This window comes from Centroberyx gerrardi, chromosome 3 (genome assembly GCF_048128805.1).
Source record: "Centroberyx gerrardi isolate f3 chromosome 3, fCenGer3.hap1.cur.20231027, whole genome shotgun sequence".
Taxonomy (NCBI): Eukaryota; Metazoa; Chordata; class Actinopteri; order Beryciformes; family Berycidae; genus Centroberyx; species Centroberyx gerrardi.
This window is the reverse complement of record NC_135999.1, coordinates 1,871,580-1,897,397: the sequence shown is the minus strand read 5'-3', so window position 1 is coordinate 1,897,397 and position 25,818 is coordinate 1,871,580. Positions and strand designations below refer to the sequence as shown.

General features: G+C 43.0%; 1 protein-coding gene across 21 annotated transcripts; it reads right to left on the bottom strand.

The window, feature by feature from the left end:
• Positions 1–467: 467 nt before the first annotated feature.
• slc8a1a (solute carrier family 8 member 1a) lies at positions 468–24,903 on the bottom strand. Of its 21 annotated transcripts, XM_071922346.2 has the most exons (11): positions 23,099–24,834; positions 11,436–11,542; positions 9,386–9,406; positions 9,012–9,029; positions 8,885–8,899; positions 3,823–3,891; positions 3,269–3,279; positions 2,629–2,742; positions 2,183–2,282; positions 1,602–1,874; positions 468–844 (listed from the first exon to the last, which is right to left on the bottom strand). In XM_071922346.2, exons 1-11 carry the CDS (start codon positions 24,700–24,702, stop codon positions 468–470), a joined length of 2,709 nt encoding a protein of 902 aa, XP_071778447.2. In that variant the 5' UTR covers positions 24,703–24,834. The 21 variants fall into 21 exon arrangements, with proteins under 21 accessions (XP_071778447.2, XP_071778444.2, XP_071778446.2 ...); XM_071922343.2 differs by lacking the exon at positions 3,269–3,279 and having other exon boundaries at positions 2,629–2,756; positions 23,099–24,903; XM_071922345.2 differs by lacking the exons at positions 3,269–3,279; positions 8,885–8,899 and having other exon boundaries at positions 2,629–2,756; positions 23,099–24,903.
• Positions 24,904–25,818: the final 915 nt, after the last annotated feature.

Below are 25,818 nucleotides of genomic sequence, written 5' to 3'. Positions count from 1 at the left end.
TTTATGACCAAGGTTAAAGTCCTGGAGGTGATGAAGGGACTTGAGTCTTGGAGGTCGACAGCATTCAGCAGCCAGAGAGATTCAACAGTGAATCTGGACGTTGGACATTGTCTATCAGAACCTTTAGAAATACATCAGAACTGTCAGGAACCCATCAGACCCTTTAGAAATCCATAAAAACATTCAGGAACCTATAAAAACCTTTCAGAGTCCATCAGAACTTCTAGAAATCCATCAGAACTGCCAGGAATTTGTCAAGACTTTCAGGAACCTGTCAGAACCTTTAGGAACCTGCCAGAGGAGTCCATCAGAACCTTTAGAAATCCATCAGAACTGTCAGGAATTTGTCAAACCTTTCAGGAACCTATCAAAGCCTTTAGGAGTCTGTCAGAACCTTTAGAAATCCATCGGAACTGTCAGGAACCCATCAGAACTGTTAGCAACCCGTCAGAAGCAGTGTTGAAGTATTAGAAGCCCTCGATGTGGCAGTAGGCCTCCAACGAGGAGAAGACGATGTACATGAGCCACAGGGTGAAGAACAGGCTGCTGGTGAGGATCTTGGGGATTCTGGGTCCGCCGAGTTCCCCGCCGATCTCGGGCCGGCGCCGGTACATGAGGACGGCCACGCAGATGAAGGCGAAGATGGTGAAGAGGGTGACGGAGAAGGCCAGGGTGCCTGGGTCGACCCGGAACTCCTGGCCTTTGGACCGGTGGTAGATGGCAGCGATGGACCAGGCCACTCCGATACCCAGGAAGACGTTCACGGCGTTACTTCCCGTCACGTTGCCGATGGAGGCGTCGGCGTACTGGTCCTGAATGGCCGACACCTTACTGGCGAAGGTGTCTGAAGGAGAGAGGAAAGTACAGTGAGAGGCATTCAGCTGATGCTTGTATCCAGAGTGACTTCCAGTGAGCGAGCAGGCAGCGTCTTGCTCAAGGACACTTCAACAGGACACATGGCTGTTACTGGGATCGAACCTGTGACCTTTAATGGTCTGTAAGCCACCCTTCCATAACCCTCCACTGCCCACTGTCCTATATAACAAGCAGTGTTGTGACAGTCATGTGATTACTTTTTTTCAATAACAGTAGTGTAAGGGATTACAATGTCAAATTCACTAATTCCATTACCGTTACTAATCCCAGTAACGCTCCCTTACTGCGTTACTTAAACCTGAACCTCCTTCAACCTTTTCTTGTCTCTCCTTTTTTTTTTTTTTTCAAAATCCCTGTTTGGTGTTTTCGTCATAGGTATCTTAAGGACATGTGCAGGCAGGTTTACATCGGTTATTAGCTAGAAAAGCCAACAAAACGGAAAGTAATGTAACGAGTAATGTAAAAAAATTACTGCTCCCGTTGAGTAATTAGTAAAGCCATGTGATCACTTTTTAAATGCGTAATGAGTAAAGAGTAATTGATTACATTTTCCGACTAACTTGCCCAAAACTGATTGAAAACAACCATCGTCTGATACAAGCCTACAGAGGGCGCCAACCTCCAATACCAGATGATTTAATTTAGTAAACTCTGATCTGGTATGAGAAAATAATTACACTAATAACTCATACCATCAAAAGACTGTATGTGTGTGTGTGTCAGACCTGGTACAGATGTCCCCAGTGCTACGAACACCACGGCGGTGACGGCGTCTTTGAGGCCGACGGTGCAGCCAAAATGCGACGCCAGGTCGCCGATCAGCGCCGTCAGGAGGCCGATGACTGAGATGGAGACGACGAAGCAGGCCCAGCCGTTCCAGTAGTCGGTCGGAGGAACGAACGCAAACAGAAGCTTCCAGAAGACGGTGAGGAAGTGCATGACGTAGTCAAAACAGGAGGGCAGCTTCTCCTCACCACACTCTTCGTCATCATCATCACCTGGGGAGGAGAGAGAGGTGAGAACTCAGACTAATGTCATGTCTGATTTCTAACAGTCAGGTTCATCAGCAAGCTTTACTTTTTAACTTTGAGCTGAGCCAAAAAACTTCTACAAACAATCCAGACCAGCAGGTTCTAGTCTGAACTCTGTGAGTGTACGTTTTCTTTTTTAACAGCAGTAAAAAACGACATTAGCTGAAAAAATACATATTCAAGTTTTTGAGGATGGCATTAGTGTTCAGACTGGGTTTTTACCAGAGCTGACTGGGATTCACACCAGCAACCCCGTGGTCAGGCTGTGTGCTTACCAGAACTGACTGTGATGGCTTCAACAAACTGCTCTCTCCAGCTGTTTGTTCCGATCAGCAGAGCCAGGTTGGTTTTCTTAATGAGCTTATCCACTGTGCTCTGAAGGACAGCAGGTCAAAGTAAATCACCATACACACGTAAATCACATAGGAACTCACTGTACTCCAACACACTATGACAAATAAGGAGCGAGGGAACAAAATGTATTCTGTGCGCACAAATGAAGTCAAACCGAGTGCACGCATTAACCAAACTGAGGGAATTAAATGTATCTCATGCGCACGAATACAACACAAGGGTTCGAATTGCATATTGTGCGCACATTATAGTAAATCGTGGCCTCAGTATAACCTTTTTTCTCTCCCCATGGCCTCTCCTGGGCTCTGTACTCCTGTTAAGAGTCAGTTAAATAACTAGAATCATGTAAATGTCATTGTAATCCCACCTTAAACTCGTACGACTCCTCTATGATGACCTCCAGTTTGACGTGCTCGCCCAGCATCGGTCTCCCCATCTCTGCGATCCTCCTCTCCTCCTCCTCCTTCTTGGTCAGGACCTCCTCACCCCCCTCCTCTGACGGGGGAGAGAGAGAGAGAGAGAGAGGATGTGACCGTTTAGGGTAAATTATACTTCTGCGTAAAAGCTACGCCGTAGGTCTTTGCGGTACCGCCGTAGCGTATGTGCACCTTTCCAAAAATGTAACTCTGCTGAGGGCGACAAGACCGCAAGACCTAGGCCAGAGTTCCCTCAATATGATCTATTTCTATAGCCGTCCAAAGTTCGCTCTATAGGATCTATTTCTACACCTGTCCAGTGTTCACTCTAAAAGCTCCATTTGTCTGTCCAGAGTTTGCTCTATGTTTTTTTTTTAATTCTACAGCCATCCAGAATTTGTGGTATAGGATCTGTTTCTACAGACATCCGGAGTTCACTCTATAGGATCGGTTTCTACAGCCGTCCAGAGTTTGCTCTGTATGATCTATTTCTACAGCTGTCCAGAGTTCACTCTACAGGATCTGTTTCTACAGTCAGTCAGAGTTGACTCTACAGGATCTGTTTCTACAGTCAGTCAGAGTTCACTCTACTGGATCTGCTTCTACAGTCAGTCAGAGCTCACTCTACAGGATCTGTTTCTACGGTCAGTCAGAGTTCACTCTACAGGATCTGTTTCTACGGTCAGTCAGAGTTCACTCTACAGGATCTGTTTCTACGGTCAGTCAGAGTTCACTCTACAGGTTCTGTTTCTAGGGTCCTAACAGAGCTGCAGGGATCCGCTGCGGTCAGGAGACGGTGGCTGGAAATGATTTCTGTAGCCTGGAGAGGAAGTGACACATGATGACACATCGGTGCTGAGCAGACTCAGGTTGAACCGAGGGCAGCTGAGGAGGAACACAAAGTGACTGGAATAATAATCAGATTTAATGAGGAGGGGATGGGAGGCTGAAGAGGAGATTAGAGGGAGGAAGCAGAAGAGAGATGAAAGATGGCAAGATGGATGGATGGATGGATGGATGTGAGAGTGAGGGGTGGATGGATGAAGATGGATGATAGAAAAGAAGAAAAGATGAGATGAGAAGAGGAAGGGAAGGCAGGATGGATGGATGGATGGATGGATGGATGGATGGATGGATGGACGTACCTGTGATGTTGACTACGGCAGCGGGGGTGGGGTGATCGCGACCCTGGACCTTCCTGTAGACGTCCATACCTGGGAAACAGGTGGGAAGCAGTTGAATGGAAACCGGTTCCACTACTGAACCAAACCCAGACTCCATGTATTCCTGATGGCCAAAAACAGCATCTCAACCAGCTTCAACCCACTTGAACAGGGCGGCCGGGCGGCCGAGAGATAACAGAGACCGTCCTGCAGCCGAAAGGCCGCAGGCTTGATCCCCACAACAGCTATGCGTCCACCTGCTAACTTGTGGTAAATTGCTTTGGATAAAAGCTAAATGCCTGAAATGTTAACATGTAAATGAGTATGATGTCACCACAGAACTTGAACGGTCATTCCCAAATGTTCCAGGATGGTTGGATTGGCGGCCATTTTTATGTGAACCGTTGGGCTAGCTTCCCTATAAACCAACTTACGGCAAGTTTCTGAGGCAGAAGTTTTGCAGCAAGAACCAAAGCAGCTTCTCTGTCTCCTTGCTGCCATGGATTGCTAACATGCTAATGTTGACTAGAAGAGCTAGAGAGAGAAGTACAGTCTGTGATGAAGCTACGTTAGCCTCGTCGCTAACGTTAGCTGTCAGTTGAGTTTTGACAGTTTGCTAACAGACTCATCTGCTCAGTTCTCACAGTGTGACAGACTTTACAGCCTTAATGCCCAGACTTGTGTTGTCACCATAGAAATTAACCCTTAAAATCCCATAATTGGCATTTTATGCTGTACTGTAACAGTGGAAGGATCGTTCTATCCAAGTTCTGTGGATGACACATTTGTCCGCCACTGTATATGAATACAGACATAGTGGAATATCTGTTTAATAATATCTGTTTTTGACTTGATGGAGGAACACCAGTGTCTGTGTTGGACAGAATAGGTAAGTATTAACTTAGTTTCATCAGAAGGTGTGTTTTAATCAGGGTCAGCCAGTGTCTGTAAGCCATGTGGTGGTGAGATAGCGGCAAACTCATTCCTTAAAAAGTACCATCATTTGGTTTAATGTTGTGGTGTCAATCATTGTGTAAGAATAGGTTTTACACTTTGAAATTCTCATTTTGGAGCCAAATTGTAATTGTGTTTTTTATAAATATGAACAGCATGGTGTGATGGTGCAAAAACTACTTTGCCATATTATTCCATTATATCAATTAATTAATTATTAAACTGGAAGACCAGGTTCAGGTAAAGTGTTAAAACTCCATTTGATGTCACACTGAACACAGAAATGCACACACCAGATCAGTTTCCTGTGATGTCATGGGAAAGTGAAGCTGGATTTGCCTTAGAGACTATACTATTACTGTTGTCAGGTAAAAGCCACATGGGTATTTCCTGGGTATTTCACTCAGTCTTAAGGGGAGAAATTGACAGATCAACTTTTCAGTAGATCATATCAGAACCATCACTCGAGTTATCAGAGTAATGGAACAGCAGTTAAGAGCAGCGGGGATTTGCCCGAGGTGAAGTGCCAAGGGGAAGTCAAGGCAGGTTGAAATAACTAATGAAACGAGGCCCGTGTTCCCTGCAGCTCTGAAGCCCCCCCCCCCCGTGGTGTCAAACACAACCTGGAGGTTAAAGAACACAGTGCATGCTCAGTGAGAGCAGTGAATGTATACGGCCCCGCAGCGGATTTCCCATCAGCCTCTGCGGGTGAGGAGGGCAGAGGTCAAGTCAGTCAGTGGAGCCAAGAGCATGCCCAGCGTCATGTGTTGACCCCCCCACACACACACACGCACACACACACTGCAAGGTCAGGTAAGTCACTTATTCCCAGTGTTTATGCATGCAGTCATTCATTGGCAGGATGGTGGATGTTGATGGTGGATGCTGAATGACTGTTTCCCCATTCAACATCTACATCAACTCATTTCACACAGCCAAGCCTCTGAAACGAGACTTGAATTCACCCCACACTCTAAAAAAAAAAAAAAGGGCTTCCAGGAACCTTTACAAGTTCTTCAGATTGCAACCATGGGGGAAACACAGAGGAACCCTTGAGGAACCCCTTCATAAAGGGTTCATGAACCCGAATGGTTCTCCATGACTTTCTAACATATGAAGGTTCTTCAAGGAACTGTTTAGGGATAATTCTCCTAGGGAGGAACCCTAAGGTTCTTAGAAGAACCCTGATAAACCCCTGGGTTTCAAAGTGTTCAGATCTATTGAACTTTGTCCAGTATTTTTCTGGATGTCCTCATATGAGTCAGTTGATATCTGTATTATGTCTCAGTTTGGACATAATATTATAAACATGGGCTCTCATTTATCAGGCCAACGCATAAGAACTTTTAAACAATAAACAAACATCATATACCATTTTACCACCAAAGATTGACATTTTATATTTAATTCTATTCATCACACAAATAGGCTATAGATTTCTATTAAATAATGAGATTTATCATTCTACAAGTCAGCAGTGCAGTACTCCACATCTGGCAGGACCGGATCTGATGTTTGGTTGTTATTGGGTTCAGTGGTTTGACTACAGGCCAGGGGTTAGGGTTAGGTTTAGATTAGGGTTAGGGTTAGGGTTAGGGTTAGATTAGGGTTAGGGTTAGGGTTAAGATTGTCTAAAGCTATCCCATGGCTCTCCCTGCATCGTCCAACGACTTTGCAGTTGAATGGAGAAGCGACCAGCAGTGCACGGGCCGATGCTTGTCACTCAAGATGCTCCTGTCTGTGCAAGGCCTCTGGTGTAAGCACCCCATCCCCATGTGGAGGAAACAGGCTATCCTTTGTATGGTGGTAGTGGTTGGGGTTAGAGTTAATGTCCAGGTCAGATTTAATTAGGTCTTCCTCCTCCCAGGTTAGGGTTAGGGTTAGGTTTTTGCGTTCTCCCCTCTTCTGTTCAAAACTGGATGGGTAGAGAAACAATGGCAAGGCACAGGCTAACGCCCGTCAAGCAGCACCTTCGTTCTGGGGCTACTAGTCTATCGCTGGGATGAAACTCTTCTCAGTGTGTCTGTGTAGATTCATTTTAGTCATCCAGGTAGTAAGATGGCCAAAGAAAAAAAAATGAGAAACAAAATCCACTGGACTTAAAATGAAGAGTTTCACCACTCATCCAAGAGATTTAGGGTTAGGGCTTGGGTCTTCTTTCTCTTTTTACTCATTCTGTTCTTTTCCTTCTATCTTTTTCTCAACTTTCCCTCTTCAAGGCGCAATTTACTCTTACTTGGGTCCCTCCTCTTCAAAATGGTCAAATTAGGGCTAGTGGGAAACAATTAAAACCCTGTTTATGGTCCACCCTTCCCCTGCCTGTCTGATCAGTGTTTGGATTGGGTTTTCTGGGATGCTTAAATTTTAGAAGGAATGGAGCTTGGGCAGTATGGGGTGTTTCTTGGAGGTCCTAGATGAAAGTCTTCTTTGTGTGTCCTGGGAAGATACAGGAGATGGGAGATATATCATTGAGGTTATCAAGTGGGCACTTTCCATCTCTGTTTTGTTGAGTTAGGCCCACAACACTTCCAAAAGGCTTCACGGTGAATTCTGGCATCCCAGAAGCTCCCGTCTCCATACCTGGTCTACCTCTTACTCCCTTGACCCTGTCCCTTCCTGGTTCTGAGTGAGGGCTTGTGTTTTTTAGGGGGGTTCTGGGTGTGATCCCAAGGGGTGGGATGAAGACTTGATATTCCCTCTAGCAATAGTCTTCATGTAGTTCAGCTGATGGATTGGTGTATGGGTGGTGCTAGGCACCAAGCAGAAATCTGAGCCTCTGGAGGGCCGGGCATTTACTGATAGCCCAAACTAGTCTTTGTTGCCTCTTTGTTCATGATTGTGTCTTCTCTTAGGCATGTTACCTTTGGGTTTCCATCTTCTTCATCATGAGATTTCAGTGTGGTCCCATAATAAAAAGTGTCAGTCCCTCACTAGTGGTTCCTCCTGTTGATCTCTCAGTGCTTTCTCTGGTTAGGGCTTCTGGGTCGAGTACAACATGTGGGTCTTTGTATTGTTGTTCCATTTGGGTTTCTAGCTTGCACTGGAGCCATCTTCCACTTTTTACAATGCTTGATTGAAATCTCCCATATAGAATATGCATCTTCTGGATCAGTGGTTCTCAATCCTGGTCCTTGGGCACCACAGCCCTGCTGGCTTTCTATTTTACCTGGTAGTTAATTATATTTGCCTGGTGTAATCAAGGGCTGAGTGAGACCTGGGACACCAGTTGAATGTAATCAATTGGTGAATGTAATCAACTACCAGGCAAGATAGAAAACCAGTAGGGATGTGGTGCTGGAAGACCAGAATTGAGAACCACTGTTCTGGATGAAAGTCCCATGGTGGGTTAGGGTTAGCTTTAGGCACTGTGGATTTCATTGTAGGACTCAAGATGTTCAGATATGTGCTCTGTAAGGATGCATGTTCCTGAACATGTCTGTAACATGCGTACTGTACTACAACTGTGGTCTTGATCTGGTCTTTACCCTGGGCTCCACTCTGTTAGCAGGGGGGATTTTATTTCTGACAAAAAACTGCATCCTCTTTGATTCCACTCTTCAGACAGCTCCCTCTTCACTGAAGTGCATTGTACACTGTTGCATCTTTAATGATCAATCTGCTCCAAATTCCTCATCAAGTTTCAAGAATCTGAGTCAGTGTATGTCTCAGTTCCTTCACACTGATAATTTAGCAAATTGTTTCAACAATAGTTGTTATTCCTTTTGTTTTGTGAAGGACTTTGTAACCCCAGTTTTGAAAGGAGCTATATGAATAAAGATTTACTTACTATGTTAGTCTGTTAGAGGTCTGTTGTTCTGTACCATGTGTGTTAGTATGTACTGTACTACTATGTTAGTTGTCTTTATGTCCATTTATTGGACTTGGTGATTCAACAGATTCTGGTTATGCTTGACACAAGAAGTTTCTTCTGATGTCGTCAGCGCTCTGATTGGACAGCGTGATAAATGAGAGCCAGTGGTTGGAGAGGTTTACTGTGTCATTAGTGCTGCATCGCTGTTATTTTACAGGTATTTGCTTTAAATGTCAACCACTTCAAAGCAAATGTTTACAACACTCAGTGGTGTCTTACCATACAGACGTTTGTCTGTTAAGAAGTAATAAAAAATGATTAATTAATTGGAATCCACCAGGAATTAATAGCACATTATTTTTTATAAAGAAAGCATTGTTTGCAATAAAGTTGTTTAGCTTCATACCTGTTTTGACGAATCCACCTAAAACGTTAGAAAATATGAAAAAAGAAATCAATATTTGCCCTTGGTTGTGTGGTGATTCTTCTGTTTCATAAATATTATCATTTATAGGATGATTTGTTTTTTTCTGTTAAATAAATCAATCTAAAACTATGTTGTTGGCTCCTCTGGTCCATAAAAGCTCTGTTATGATCTCCAGGGTATCTTACATGGTGTAAACTAAGTGTCAAAATCCAAGCCTTCTGTCCAGAGGCAACATGAAGCTAACTGAGTTTCTATTCATCTGCAGTGGAAAGGACAGAGACTGACACTGGAGGAACTGAATGAGTAAGACAGAATGAAAACAGTCAGCAGGGCAGAAAAATAAGGCAGCTTACCGGCTTCCTGAAGCAACACAGCTGATGGGAGGAAACAGATGAGAAAGATGAGAAAAACGATGGAGAAAAACGACAGGAAAGGAAGCAAGCAACAAGCAGAGGAAGATGATGAGGAGGAGTCGAGCTGAGGAAGAAGCCATGTTGGATCCCCTATAATGGACAATTTGCATTTCTCTGGATAATTGCCACATTTCAAATTGTACATACTAATTTCCCCTACATGCCACATTTGAATAAGTCTTTCATAACTGTTAATGTTAAGTATTTAAAGCTCTGAATACATGTTAATGTTTAGTATGTAGTATTTAATTTTGTTTCTATTCAAAACTCTGAATAGTGGATAATGGTTAGTATAAAGAGTATTAAAAGTTCTGAGTACTTGCTAATGTTAAGTATGTAGTATTTAGTTTGGTGTACATTCAAACCAACACTGTGATAAAGTCAGGAAGCAGGGAGGATGGAAACAACAGGGATAAACAGTCAGGTGCCACATGTTACCTTAATACACTATATCACACAGCATCATTTAGTCCTCTATATCACTTTTGTATTTTTAACATTTCCAGTCCACGCTCTCAAGGCCAAACTAATGTAATCGAAGCCTGGCAATGACTGAGTGGTTACCAACGGTTACGAGGGACATGCCGCCATGTTGGAACAGACAACAAAATCCAAGATTGTAATGTTATCGCCTCCTCAAAACAAAGACATTTGCAATTTCTGTGTCGAGGCAGAGTGTCCAGGTTGTGCTGTGAAAAGTTAAAAATAAATAAAATACCAAGGAGAATAAAATGTACAGTGTTTTGTTTCATTTTCCCCCCGCAACCATCGATGACCACGCTCCAAAACCGCTGACACGAGTCCTAACCTGTCCTACCCATACGAAAAGTCACATGTGAAAACCCACACTGAATTTAAAACCCACGTGTGATGACTACACATGTAAGTGTAACCAGTCCTAACCAGTCAAAACCTGCTCTAACGAGACCTAAGCAGTCCTAGCACCCCTGCCCCCCCCCCCACACACACACCAAACCCCCCCCAAAAACAGCTCCGACCGACAGGAGGGTCGACTGACGGCGCGGTGAAGGAGGAGGCAGCCTGGCGACAGCAGAGACAGGAAGTAAAACAAAGGAAGCCAGAGAGTGCCATGAGGTCAGAGGCGACAGAGAGGTGAAAGGTCATCAGAGAGGCCGAGGCCCCGCCCCCACACCTGTCCATCTCCTCCTGTTCCAATACGGCTCCTGCAGCTGTATGTAGAAGCGGGCCTGCTTATCGTACTCCTCGTGGTCAAGTATTCTAACGGCTACGGTCTTCCTGTGGACACAAGACAGAGTACAGACAGCAATAATGGGAGGGGAGGGTGGGGTGGGGGAGGCTGGGGGGGGGTCAGGGGTCATGCAAGTTCACCCACACACATTCAAGCTCGGAGAGGCCGGCGGATGGAGTCTGACAGGACTCCATCGTCATGGCGTCTGAGTCACCGTGGCAACGCCGTTGACCTCAGCTCATCCGGCCTGCAGGGAGGAGGGCAGCTCTAACTTCTTATACACTTTATTATCTCATTTTTTGTTTTATTTTATTTATCTTATTCTTTATTTCTTATCTGATGTCCTACATACCTTGAGTGAAGCACTTTGAATTGCCTGAAATAAACTTCAAACTCTTCGACTTTCAGAGCGAAAGGGCTGGATAAGTTTTGGTTTCTGGATCAATAGTATCAGCAAATGGTCTCTCCGATCAATAATCCTGAATAGAACTGATGTACTAAAATCTCCTGGGGAGTCTGGCGGCTACGAGAGCTGAGTGTATTTATATAATATATAAATAGTACAACAATGGAATTTCAAATATCACTTCTGAATCTAAGCCAAATTTACATCTGAATATCAAGTGTGGTTGATCCTCTTTGTGAATTAAAGAGCTGAAGTGACTGCTGAGGTGTTTTTTTTCACTTGAGGTGGGTTTTGATGAACAGAGGTCAGAAGTCATTAGTGTTAGGGGCGGGGTTAAGGGGGCGGGGCCACAGCACGGGAAGACGGCGCCCCACCTTTCCTCTCACTCATCTCCAGCAGCCGCGGCTCTCCGATCTCTAGGAAGAAGTTCTTGTTTTTCTCATATTCTTCATCATCGATTACATTGATCTGAATAGTTTTGCTGAAACAGAGAGAGAGAGAGAGAGAAAGAGAGGTTGCAGAGAGAGAAGCGTGTGGGAGCTGCAGGCGTGATGAAGCCAGGAAATCGAGCTGAACAAAACATAGAAAATGTCAGAGAAAGAACAAGAGGTGGTGGAGCGAAATTTTGATCTAAAGGCTTCTGCTTAAATGCTTGAAATTAGTTTCTTAGACAAATATAAATGGTGAAGTTGATTCTATGTATGAATTTCTTTCCAAAGCCTTTGCCTTTCCATCGAGGCAAAGGACGGCTACTTTAAAGAATCTAAAATATAAGATGGTTTTGATGTCTTTAGTGTTATTCTAAAATGTGGAAAATAGTAAAAATAGAAAAATGCGTGTCCAACCTTTTGACTGGTAGTGTATGCTTGTCTGAAAAAGCAGGTTTCCTGTAGCATCATGTTGCACGAACCCAGTTTGGGTTTAACAATAAAAATATGAGAGCGGATCAGGAGGTTTCAGGTTAAATTAGCAATGTGTTTTCAGTTAGAATAAGTTCAATTTGTAGCTCAAAGCTTAGTTAAGTAACTAATTAATTCATAACTCAATAACATGACAGAAATAACACACTTCAGAAACCTTGATGACACAATTACACAAGTTTTGTTACACTGGTTGGTTCTATTGCCTTGAAGTGACGGAGGCTACAGGCTACAAACAGCCCACAGTGGCCAGCTCTGTGTGTGTGTGTGTGTGTGTGTGTGTGTGTGTGTGTGTGTGTGTGTGTGTGTGTGTGTGTGTGTGTGTGTCACTGCCAGCAGCGTGGAAACAGGACACACAGATCTTTGGAAGCTGACATCCATGGAATATTGCCTTCATCCATTTCTATGTTTTTTTAATATTGGCAGATTGAGTGTTTTGGGGGCGGCGGTCTGATGCCAGGCTCGGCTACTTTCTCTCTGCACATTTTTCTCAAAAAATCATTTTCGAGAACTTTAGCAGAATGTTTGCGCCTGAGGCTCGTTATAGATCACCTTATACATCGCCCTCCTGCTCCCCAAACATAAATATAGTCCAAACTCAACACTAAACACAGCGCAGTCTGCTTATTATCTCTGCCGTTTCCTGCAGTTTACAGCAGCCTCAGGTTTCTCTGCTGCTCTGGATGGAAAACACAAGCTTGGCAGACAGAGTGTGAACAGCAGAATATAAAGGAGTGTCAACAGGTTGAATATGTGGCGGGCGGCCAGCGACCTCCCCAGTGGCGGAGGACAGAGGAACAGGCTGCAGTCCATCTATCTGCTTTATAGGCTTAGCCTGTGACTCTGCAGCCTGCTGACAGTGAGCAGGATCCTCGCTGCAGAAAGGCTTCCCTAATAAGGAGAGCAGGAGAGCGTCCGGAGCGAGGAGGAACATCTACCGCTGCGTGATGTTTATCAACTAAACCGGTGGAGGGGAGGGGAGGGGAGGGGAGGGGAGGGGAGGGGGGGTTTGGACTAACACCGCGACAAAGCCGTCTGAAACACCAGACTGTAAATCCACCGAGACACAGGAGGCTTCAGTTTGTCAGCGGTTTGGAAAAAGGTGGAATGAAGACTGAAAATGGTGATCTGGTGGAGACAGAAGGCAGAAATACACCGCACCGCTGCCATGTTGTTAGCATTAGCGCTAACCTCTGCAAACACACGCTGTCAAACATCTGACTGGCTCGTCAACAGTTTCAACCTTTAAAGGCTCTAAAACAATGACTAGACCAGAAGAGCACTAATCTGTGAATGGATTAGAAGTGTTTTCATTTGAAGGTGGAACATAATATTGAATGAGAAATTACTATGAGAAAAGCAGTAATGTTTGAACTGTCAATTGTACTTTAAATAATCTTACATCAGCCAAATTTCCATTAAAAGTCCTGTTTTGGAAGTTCAGAAAAAGTCAAGTTGAAAAAATGCTGGAATTTAAGATTCAAGATTCAAGATTAAATAATTGATTACCATTTTAATGAAACATTGATTGGAATTTGTCTTGGTGTGTGCTCGAGGTAGACAACAACAATAAATGCACCAGGGTTCGATTGAACCGGTCCAAACATGCTTGGTGTGAACACTAAGTCATCTGGATGAGAGCGTCAGCTGAACCGGTGGTTTTGAGTCACGATCCTGGATCAGGACCCAGATTGCTGCTGGTTTTCTGTCCTACCAGGTAGTTATTTGCATCTAATTGCATTCACAGTGCAATTAACTTGCAGTCCCTGACTAGATCTCTGACAGAGTGGAAACCAGCAGGCTCTGGGTCCTGTGAGGTAAACCACTTCAAGGTGAATGTAAAGATACAAAGCAGCATCTACTGAGAAAAGAAGCAAATAGAAATCTGAAGCTGGTTCTGCTTGCCAGTAAACCAGAGACCTTCCCCAGTTCACCGTGGACTTAAGAGGATCACTGTGCATTTGACTGAGATTAACATGAATTATTAATTCAATAATTCTGTCTCTCAATTTAAATACCCAGAATCCTGCTGTGGCATCAGCTAACAGACCAAACAACTGAAATAACTCAATTTAACCCTTAAGCTCATGACAGACTGACATGCTGTAAATTACACTTTGATAAAAGCTTTTAGATAAATATTCAGTTTACTGTTCAAAAACACTTCAACTGGCAACTAAAACCACACTGACACACCCTCTACTGGTTTCTATGGAGGTAATTAGAAACACCTGGACCAATTAACTAATGACCAATCAGAAGAGCCCGCCTGAGGTTTGAGGAAAACTAATCAGAGCTGAAATCTGATGACATTAGAACACACAACAAACCACCAAACCTCTGAAATGCAGAGTTAATGTGCCTTGAAGGAGTCTCAAGGGTCTGACACTAACTTGGTAATGTTAAAATATTGAGTTTATTGTGTATTGTGTATATGGATCTCATCGCTTATACTTCTCATGTCTACTAGCTGTGGGATCAGGACTATTTAGTATTACCACTTAGATTAGCAGAGGCGCCTCTTAGCACTTGCCGTCCTCTTCTTAATATCCAGGACATTATGACGGTTTTACTGGCCTGATGTTCCAGTCATGTTATGTTCAAGTGGTGCAGATCGTACTTTATGGGATATTGATATAATGGTGTAATTTATTGTCCAGTTACTATTGTTGGATTTGCCGGGTAACTTTTCATGTGCTGTTTTTTCCTGTCATTTATATCTTGTGTGCGCTATCTTTGCACTGTTTGGGATTTTACATGTATTTCACTTTATGTCTCTATTTACCTATAATATCAGGTGACCCCCTCTAATAGGTGTTTCTCTGTTCATTCATGTCTGAAGAAGAGCACATGCTCCAAACATCACATGGTGGTAATGGGAGCCATCTCTAGTGTGCGGACTCTATCTTTTAATATTAAAATACTCCCTTCCAAATAAACAGTAGTTGTGTGAAACATGAATACAGGGAAGCCGTGTAAAGTCTACCTGTTACAGACAGCAAAGGTGCTAAGCTAAACATAAGGACACTGTCTTAAATTATCCTCTTCCACCCTGCTGGTCCTGCTGGTGCGATCAACTTTACAAACTCATTTTTCTTAGCCGAGCTTTATTCAAAGAAGCAGAACTTTATTTTAAATTCTAATCGGGATCCCAAGGTTTTTTCATTTCACTCAGTATCAGCAGCTGTAGCTTCAGTGAAGCGTTGGAACGAGCAGATACAGAATATGGATGAGACGTAGTCAGACAGTACGGAGAAGATGTTTTGTTTTGTTTTTGGAGGGGAAATCAGGGTCCACGGGGTTAAATGTTAATGAAAGGGAGACGAGTTGATGTTGACTGAGGAGAGAGAGAGGCTGCAGAGAAGAAGCACCGACAGAACAGACTGTCCTGCTCACCTTTTATTCCCTATCATCATCACAGTCAGACATCACACACACACACACACACACACACACACACACACACACACACACACACACACACACACTCCGACTCTGTCACACTCACGTTCCCTTGTATCTCTAACGGCATCAGGTCTATTTTAGTTGCTTCATTTCTCCTGTTTGTTCTGCTGTTGTTTTTGTTCCATCCTCCTCATTGAGTTTTGATGTGATTTGTCTCTCTGTCATCCTCATTTTTGTTCTTTTTTTCTAAAAATCCCCTGGGTTTCTATGTCCTACCTGAACATTTATATTTTTATTTTTCCACTGGTTTTAGTGCTTTTATTGTTTGTTCAAACCTAAATGCTGCTTAAACCTAAATGTGATCTGATGACAAATAAGCTCAGCCCAGGTAAACCCAAATATGAACCTGTTCAAACCCACAGAACTTTACTTTAAATTCTAGTCGGGATCCCAAGGGTCCAAAGATAACAAAGATGCTAAATTGCAGGGAAACATACAATAAAGCACAAACATATAGATTTTTCTCCATTTGATGTCATGGAGCAGCGTCTTGGGTTTGAATACTTCACTTAGTATAAGCGTGATATAGCTGCAATGAAGTGTTGGAATGAGCAGATACAGAAAGTGTATGTGACATTGTTGTACAGTGTGTATTTTGTATTTATTTTTTTACTTTGAAGCTACTTAAGGGGCAATTTAAGGGGAAATCAGGGTGTGAGGGGTTAATCTACAGTACCTTCTAGAGTGGATCAGATATATATTAAATTAAACCACTTTATTTTGGCACAGTGATGATACTCTGTCACGCTGATGGAGTAACCCAGAATAAAAAATTGATCTCCAGTCAGAACTGCCAAAGTAAAACTTTTACTGAAAAATATGTTGCACCTTTTATGCAACCTCTACCTGGTTTCATACGTAAGCAAGAAACTAATCTCCCTACCTGTTCCACACAAAAGAGGGGGAGACAGCAAAGGAAACGGATGACCAATCAGAATTGAGCAAAGAAGCTTTTTTCCGTGGCCTGTTAGCAACATGCTAACACATCTAACTGCTGTAAACAGCTTCTGTAAAGGCTTCATCTCTGTAATGTGATGTCAGCACAAACCGGAGGCAGGACAGAGTCTGAAACTTACGGAAGCGTAACGCATTCACTTGAGAAAAAAAAAATTGCCCTGTTTTTCTGAATTAACGAGATAATTATCTCAGAAAAACAGTAGATTTTTTTTTGATTTTTTTTAAATGCTCTGTTTTTCTGAATTAACAAGATAATTATCTCAGAAAAACAGAGCAGAATTTTTTTTTTTTTTTTTTTTTTAAATGCTCTGTTTTTCTGAATTAACGAGATAATTATCTCAGAATTCTGAGAAGTTTTCATGGAAAAAAATTATTCTGCTCTGTTTTTCTGAATTAACAAGATAATTATCTTGTTAATTCAGAAAAACAGCATTTAAAAAAAAAAAATCTGCTCTGTTATTCTGAGATAATTATCTCGTTAATTCAGAAAAACAGAGTATTTTTGAAAAAAAAAAAAAATTCTGCTCTGTTTTTCTGAGATAATTATCTCGTTAATTCAGAAAAACAGGGCAATTTTTTTTTTTCTCAAGTGAATGCATTACGCTTCCGTAGAAACTGACAAACTCAGGAAGTTTAATACGCCGTCTCTCTGTGAGTCGCTGATTGACATTCTGTGTAGCCAATGAAAATACGAGCAGGAGCTTCGCGGTCAACCAGGAAGCACTGACTGACAGAAAAAGGGGAAGGCATCTCCCAGACCCAAAGCGAGATCTGGGTAAAATGTCTGATTTGGGTCTGGCCTGGCGAGATTACCTTGGCTGCGGTTGAATTGTCTTTTTTGCTTAGGAAGGTTCCTAACTGAGTGAAATGACCCGGAAGTATCTAAGTGGCAGCATGATAAGAGCTGTTCAAATTCTCTACATGCTAAGGAAAGGTGCTTCGATGCTTCCTTACTTATCTCCTTTAGCATAGGATACACTGGACCATCCTTTACGAAAGGAAAGGAGATAATGCCGTCCCACAATTCTTTGCGGCAGCAACATTTAAAGCGATATTCCTTTTTTATTTCAATTCCAACCTTGGTGATGAAGCAATATTTTTCACCGGGTTGTCCACGTTTATATAGCCTGCATGAAACAACACGGTTTTCCTAAGCCCTTATGAATTCTCCTTCACATCTTTCCTTGACCTCATGACGTTTTCCATCGAGGTCAAGGAAAAGTGGTTAGGAAAAGACATAGGACGTATTTTTTTTGACCGCAGCCCTTATATGTTATCAGGGAACATCAGGTATCTGTCGGCTGCCATTTTGGTGTTGTGTTTTTATTTTGGTGTTCATTGTTATACTTTCTGTTTAGCTTTTGTCATGTTATTGTGGTTGGCAGTCTTGGATTTTTTCCAGTGTCTGATGGCCTTCGGCTCGTTCTGTTTGGCTTCATGGCGGTCTCTGTCTGTTGGCGGGATCCGGCAGGAGGAGGCGGAGCAGCAGATGGTGTCGCTCCGCAGCACGCCTCCTGGCCTCATCCTGCTCTTTCCGTGGTTAAAGTTCAGAGGGTTTAGTTTAACGGAGACTTATTCTGTAGGTTTGTCAACATGAATCGGCAAACCCCGACCCCCGACCTGAGTCGCTCTGGGTAAAGTGTCCAATGGGGAGGAGGCATCAGAGAGGAAGCGTTTCATCACTGTTCCTTGTCTTTGGTGTTTGTATCTTTCACTGACTTGACAGAGCTATTAGGGGTTCGAGCCTGTAGGGCTGAAACCAAGCGGCCAAACCTGAAGCCAATCCTGAAGTGAGGGCAGCAGCAGTTCCTCTAATGTCCACTAGAGTCCGGCTCCAAAAAGACTCCAAACCGCCCGACTCCGTGAAGTCCACAACCCAACTTCTGCTAAAAATATAAAGTCGATAAATTTTTTCCACAAGAGGTTTTGGCCTCAGTAGCTAATTTCACTTCTTCTAATGTGTGTCCTTATGGTGATTTTCAAAATAATTGTGACATTAACAGGATATAACAAATATAAAGCGCAGAGATGTCAGATTAGGACCAATGATGACGTGCAAATGCTCCTCAAGAAATATTTACCCAATCGGGCCTGATGGGGGCGCTACCATTAATTAGGAGTGACAGTGAAAGGGAGAAGAACAGCAGAAACAGCGTCCTGAGACGGGCCGCCGCTGCTGACCGCCGACTGGAGAGTGTTACGGTTAAGAGTTGAAACACTCGAGGAACGTTGGGTGCCGACTGATGACATCATCTCCTGGTAACAGTCATCATCAAGGAACGACTGTAGGTGAGGCGTCACAAGACGTCCCATGAAAAGGTTAGCTTAACTTTGGCGAGTAAAACAACTTAAGATTAGGTCAATTCTTGAATGAATTGGGCATTGAACCGATAAATGTATCCGCCCATCCTCCCACCCAATGACCTCCTTTCCTTTCCTCCTTTCCTTTCCTTTCCTTTCCTTTCCTCTCTATTATGCTGGAGATGACTGAGTTATTTCCAGTCATTAAAGCCAGTAATGTAAAGGGTTACCAAATTCTCTTGTATTTCAGCTCCACTGTGGATGCCAGCAGGTGATTTATTTCTATAATAAGGTGTTCAGTGTGTTTCGGAGGCCCGGACACTGAGGAGCTGCTGGACTGCTGTAGTTGTTGGAGATGATGTCCGACCAGCTGGTCCCCTGCGCTCTCATCAGTGTTATTCAGTGTTTATTCTGACATCTGTAGCCCAGACCGACTAAAGGTGACGGAGCTGCCTGAGGACCTCAGACTGCAGAGTCACCATCGTCTTTTAAATCGCTTGTTTAAACTTATTTTTACAGTCTTGCTTTGTTGTGATGTCTTTTAACCTGACATTTTTACTTACATTTTTTAATTTGTACTTTGTTTTTGATTAGCCTGACACAAGCCAAAGAAAAGAATCCATGTTGCTTGCAATAATGGACAGTAAAGTTGTCTTGAATCTTGAATCTATCATTTCCAGCCTCTGTTCTTTACCTTTCATCTTGCACTACCTTTTTGCTTCTTTTAATTTATTTTATACATATTAGATTGCGGTTGTACTGGTCAGCTCCCAGTGTCCACCAGTAGAAGAGTGTGTTTATACTGGAAAGCAACACAGGGCTCGGCAAATCTTCCCTTCAAAGGGGGAAAAAAAAAGTTTCTTCCTTTCTTTTCTAAGTTTGATGTTTTGTATTTGATTGTTAAACCACTTCAAACTTTTAAGAAAGTTCTATGCAAATAAGGTTACTGTTACCTACTATTATTAGCCTACCTTACAAATCAACACACTTCTTATGAATGCATTCTTCTGTAAAAGTCTGTAGGTGTGAGAAAAGAAACAGATTCCAGAGGTCTGCTCGGCCTTGTGTGTTTCCAGCCTGTGGCATACTAACATATAGCAGCTAGACGAAGACTTCATTGTGGCGGCTGGCACTCTGGCTATATAAGGCTCTCCTTCTCCATGCCAAAGCCGCTGAGCGACATCTACATCATACACTTCAAAGCCGTCCGTTCGCTCCTGTGTAAATGTACGGCGGTCTCATCATTAATAAGCTTAAACCAAGAATGAGCGTGCCACGTTTTCCATTTCAAGACGCTGCTTCTGTCTGCGTACCGACTGGCCGTGTTTATCCTCTGGGAATAAATGTATTGTCATTACATTCCTGCCACCCATAGCCATGGAAAAGTCTGCTGCCAGCCGCTATGTGAAGCATGTAAATCCAAAGGTACCAGTCCGATGAAGGAGCTCCAGTCTAAAGGTGGACGGTGTTACTGGCAGGACTGGGGACCAGGAATAGGGACAGTTCACTTTAATTCACCCAATCCAACATGGAAATTGAAACTACAACTCACATAATATCCTAAAGTTTATCAATTAGTTATTTATAATTAAGAATATGATAACTTTGTGTGGCAAAAGATTTCATGTTTTTAAATCTTGAAATCCCTTTCCTGAATTTAATTTACACTGAAATTAAGTGATTGACATGTTGAGTTTGGTCCTTTTAAGAACTTCATCTCATTTCAACACATTTCTCTCTAACAGATCGGTCAGTATGTGTTAGTCTGTTAGAGCTCTGCCTTCTGTTTGTGAACAGGTAAACAAATGTCTCTAATCCTGTTCTCTACGTGGATTATAATCTGCTTCAACATGTAAATGCATCGTTGGATTAGCATCATAATGATCATTTGTTGCTGTGTTTGTTTTTTTCTGCCTCGGCAAACAGCCAATCATCAAAACCCCGTCATCTGGTCGACACAACAGAGAGGAATCGTCCAATTAGACTCTCTCGACTGTACAGACCAGTCTAACACACATGCACTGTCAATCAAAGAAGATCTAACTGTGTGTGTGTGTGTGTGTGTGTGTGTGTGTGTGTGTGTGTGTGTGTGTCCATATGAAAAAGGTCCTGTCTGTATAAAACTCAGAAGAGCCAAGCAGAGCAGTGATTGACAGCTCAGCAGCAACAGTATAGGTGATGAGGCAGACAGACGGAGAGACAGACAGACAGAGAGACAGATAGAGAGACAGACAGACAGAGAGAGAGACAGATAGAGAGACAGACAGACAGAGAGAGAGACAGATAGAGAGACAGACAGACAGATAGAGAGAAACAGATGGAGAGAAAGAGGGACAGACGGAGAGGTCTAACCTGAGAGAATGGATTTAAATTTCACAGGGATGGACAACAGCACATCGGATGAATATGACAACTAGCTAAAGGAATGAGAGGAAATTCAGATGGACATTTGGCTTAATTGTCGAAATGATAAGAAATGTTATTTTCATTAAGGGATTGGGTCATTTAAACCCAAAACTGGGAAGAGATAATCTGTAGAAAACTCCAATCTGCTGTTACCTGCTCTTGTTGACAGGTCACCATGACAGAAAACAGATTTTTAAAGGTATACTGAAACAGGAAACGGCTTTGGAAGTGTCTACCTGAGCATAATAATGACACAACCAAATTGGTTTGTGGGAAAATTGTTGGTATATGATTTCCCACTGGGCCCCATTGGAGTAGAAATGTTCTGGATCTCCACAACACCTAAAGCTGATTAGACCTCAGCGTCTGTATTCAGTCCAATAACTCAGGTACAGATTAGTAACTTTTTTTTCTAGTTGGGCACATAGATAGTCCTGGTGACTCATAAGGCCGCGGCCACACTGATCCGTTGTGTCTGTCCGTCTCCGTTCATTTCAATTCATTTTCAATGAGAGCTGTCCGTTGTCCGGGCAACGCTGATGACGCGTCCGTTTCCGTCAGATTTCCGGACGGACGGATTTGTCACTGCAACTCAGAGGCGTTCCTACTTTAAAAAAAAAAAAAATAGCGGCGAACACGTTGACGTTCCAAAACAGCCTAACGGACAGAAATCTATCCGTTAGTAATTCTGTCCATTTTCTGACGGATCAGTGTGGCCGCAGCCTAACATGAACACAAAGAATAGTACTGATTGGCCCACAGGGGGCGCTATAACAAGCCCTCAAATGCTAAGGCTCAGTCGAAGAGATATGAAACTTGGTACAGATATGTATTTGGACATGCTGTACATTTTTGCCTCAAGGACCGATAATGTCTGCTATAAATTTTTGGCCTCCATTTTGGTCTTTTTGAAAAACTTTAAAAAATCTTGTTCTCATGTTCCACAGCTCATAATGACACGAAATTTAGCAAGTAAATTAATTAGTTGTGCCTTTACTTAGTCTGTGAAAAGCTAAGGTCCAAAAATGGACAAGTTATTAAAGGATAAGGCTGGTGTTTTTTAATGCATTTCTTACCGTCAAGAAATCCTATGAAAATAACAAAATCAGCAATGAATTTGTTTTGCTAACAAGTCTCGTCCATGTAGCCGGTGCCCAGTAAAGCCTCATGTCCCAGCAGCCATAGAGCTCCATTGTATTAAAAAAAAAGATTAAAAACCCGTCACAGAGCCATGCTGCTGCTCTGCAGCATATTTCATCATCACGATGCACCGGGCCGGCCGACTTTTTCCTCAAACAACTTAATAAGCCGACCGTAAACACGTTTTCCATCTCGGGAAAGTAGTTCCGTAGCACAGAAAATAGTCCCCGGCGTAATGAAGAATTTGTTCCCATTTGAATTTGATTTGGTAATAACTACAACAGTCTGACTTTTCATGGTAACAGTTAGCGATTTTTTAAATTGAAACTGTGTCTTTATGAGCTGGTTTTTAGCTTACAATTGGAGCCAATGACTTCCGATTTGAAGGCTAAAAACGGAACGTGGGAAGTCGGAAAGTAACGGGAGTAGAGCAAATACATTGTTGATTTTGTTATTTTCATAGGATTTGTTGACAGTAAGAAATGCATTAAAAAACACCAGCCTTATCCTTTAACCTATCAATATTTTTAAAATTTGAACAAAAAGTTAAACTGACTGTAAAATCATGGTAATTGATCCATTTAAAATCTACAGGTTGGTCAGAAACATAATTTTGAAGATATCCAAGTCACATTACGTTGAGAAACAACAGAAACTTATGTTGTGAAATAACAAAGACTCTAATACCCACAATGCTTTTTGTGGCAATCAGGGAACTCAGTGCCTTTTTTGTCACACTGTGGCAACCTGTTCATTGCTGCTAGCAGCTTCATTTATTTTTCTGTTCTAAAATGGGAGTTAAAACTGTGTCAGTATACCTTTAGGTAAGAAGGAAGGTTTGGACTTACAAGATCTCATCGTTCTCAAACTCCAGGATTCCATGTGTGTCCTCGAAGTCCTCTCCACCTCCTTTGGCCGTCCCTTCCATGGTGTTGTACGGCACCACCACAACTCCGCGAGCTCCAGAGGTCCGGATCACTTTCACCTCCATCACCCCGATGCTCTCGCTCACAGTCAACACCGGCTCCTCAAACATAAAGATCCCTGCATGGTCGTCATCGAAGATGGTGACCGTGGCTGTGCACGGCAGACCGAGGCCTGCGACGGCGTCCACATGATTCGCATCACATTGCCGTGAGCCAGCACCCTCAGATATGACCTTCACGTTGCTGAGGTGAACCAGGAAATGCTCGTCCTCCTCAAAGATGTCGTCATCAATAATGTCAATCCTGATCTCTTTCTCGGTCTCGCCTGGTTTGAACACAACAGTTCCTTCGGTAAACTGGTAGTCTGAGCCAGCATTCGCAGTGCCGTCTTCAGTCCGGTAATCCACTGAAACGATGCTTGTTAAGTCTCCACCACGACGCACCACATTCAACGCTACACTACCGCAGTTCTCCAGACACTGGTAGGTACCAGGATCAAAGAAAATCTTGGAGTTAAAGTCATTCTCTGAAACCTCAGAGCAGATATCATGCTGAACGGCTCTCTTGGCTTGGTCAGCGGCATGCTTCTTTAAGATGTTTCCTGCTCCTGTCATGATCCTAGTCGCCTGACAACGGTAGAAGGCACGACTCTTCTGCTGCTGGGTTAAAACTTGGTAATTGGCCAATTCTATCAACTGTTCCATCTCCTTCTCTGGATGTTTTTGCTTCAGATCCTTCAGTATCCTGGCCATGTCTCTCCTTGCCTCCTCCTCATCCAGCTCCTTCTCATCGAAACCCATCGCTCCAACTATGAACTCCTCTCTGTGGGAGTTCAGCATTTTGCCATCGATTTCAATATCTACCTTGGAGGGAAGCTGTGGCTCTCCCTCAGTTTCAATGATCATTCCTTTCTGCTTCCCTGCTCTGTAGCGTTTGTACATGTACTTGTAGAAAAGAAGTCTCCGGTCGGCGACGTAAGCAAACCCAACACACAGGGGGAAGAAGAAGAGGGTGAGAAGGCCCTCCCATATCTCAACAACCCCTGGAGAAATGACAGCTAAGATTAGGTAAAGCCAGATGTACGCAAAGATACTCCAGGCAGCTGTGACGAAGAACACCCTGAGGTGCTTCACCTTCCTGGTCTCTCCTTCGGGGATGACGGACACACAAAGGCCAATGATGACAAACATGTTGAAGGCGGCGCTTCCTACAATGGTGTTTGGGCCCAGTTGACCAGCGTGGAAATTGTGACCACATACCTCTACAACTGATAGGAGGATTTCTGGGGCAGAGGAACCCAGGGCCATCAGGGTCAGGTTGGATACCGTCTCGTTCCAGATGCGTACCGTCGTGGTGATCTTCTCACCGTTTGGCTTCTTGATGGTGATCTGTTTCTCCTGTGAGGTGATGACCTCGATGGAAGCCATGAAGCGGTCAGCAATGATGGAGACGCCCAGGAACATGTAGGCCAACGCCACAAAGTAAATGGTGGCTCTGGCTATCCGGTCAGTGAAGGCCGGGTTCATTGGCTTCCATACTGGCAGGATAACGCCCTCTATGCAACCAGTGCTTCCACCACATTTAGTGTTGTTGCTGAGTGTGTTATTGGATTCAAGGGTCAGGGTAGAACCTCCTGCCACTGAATATGGGATTTCGGATGAGATGATGGTCAACATGAATACCAGCTGATAGGTGCAGAACAGCGATGAGGTCCCAGCCTGGCCCATGGTGACACTTCAGCCCCCTTAACCCTGCAACACATGGAGAGGAGTTTTTAGTGCATTGGTTTCTATCTGACCGCATGTGGAAATGGGCTTTTCTTTTTGCCATCCACTCTCTGCCGATGCAGTTTGTCTGTGTTTGACATGATGTCATAGTTTTCTGACAGTTCCCCTAGCCACTTTAAATACAGTTTTTGTGACTTACTATGCACTATGCACTATGACAAGTTGTCTCCTCTGGTTTATCTAACTTGGAAAACTTGCATATAAAAGTGATGATTGTCAGAGCTCTTTTAACACTGGCACATACTGCTAATTAACATTCAACTTAATATGACTGGCCTATGTAGCTGCCTTTGGAATTGAGATTTAGTAACTTGAAAGTTAAAGTCCTTTTTTTGATGTATTGTGTGTTTATAGTCCACATTTTTTGCATGATGTGTTTGCTAATTATGTTTTGCATTTATACATCCACATTAAAAAATAAATAAATAAAATCTGAATAGTTCACTAAGTAATGTTCACATAGCAGAGTTGTCTCATGGCTAATAATATTATTATTATTAATAATAATAATAATAATAATAATAATAATAATACACTTGATACAGCACTTTTTTCAAACACAGTTTGCTCAAATAAAATAAAACAAGTAAAAGCAAGGCACCAGAAGATATAAGGTAAGAGCACAGAATGAGACAATATGAGAGTAAAAATAATAAGGCAAAGGCATCACATCAAAGTCTATAAAAATAGGTTTTCAGAAGTGATTTAATGCAGATTCTGCTAGCCTAAGCTCGTCAGGCAGGTCATTCAAAATCCTATAGGAGTCCTGATATGCCAGAAGAGTTAAGAAGAATTACCATAGTCTAAACGTAAAGAAATAAAAGCATGAATTACTTTCTCCAGATTACTAAATGA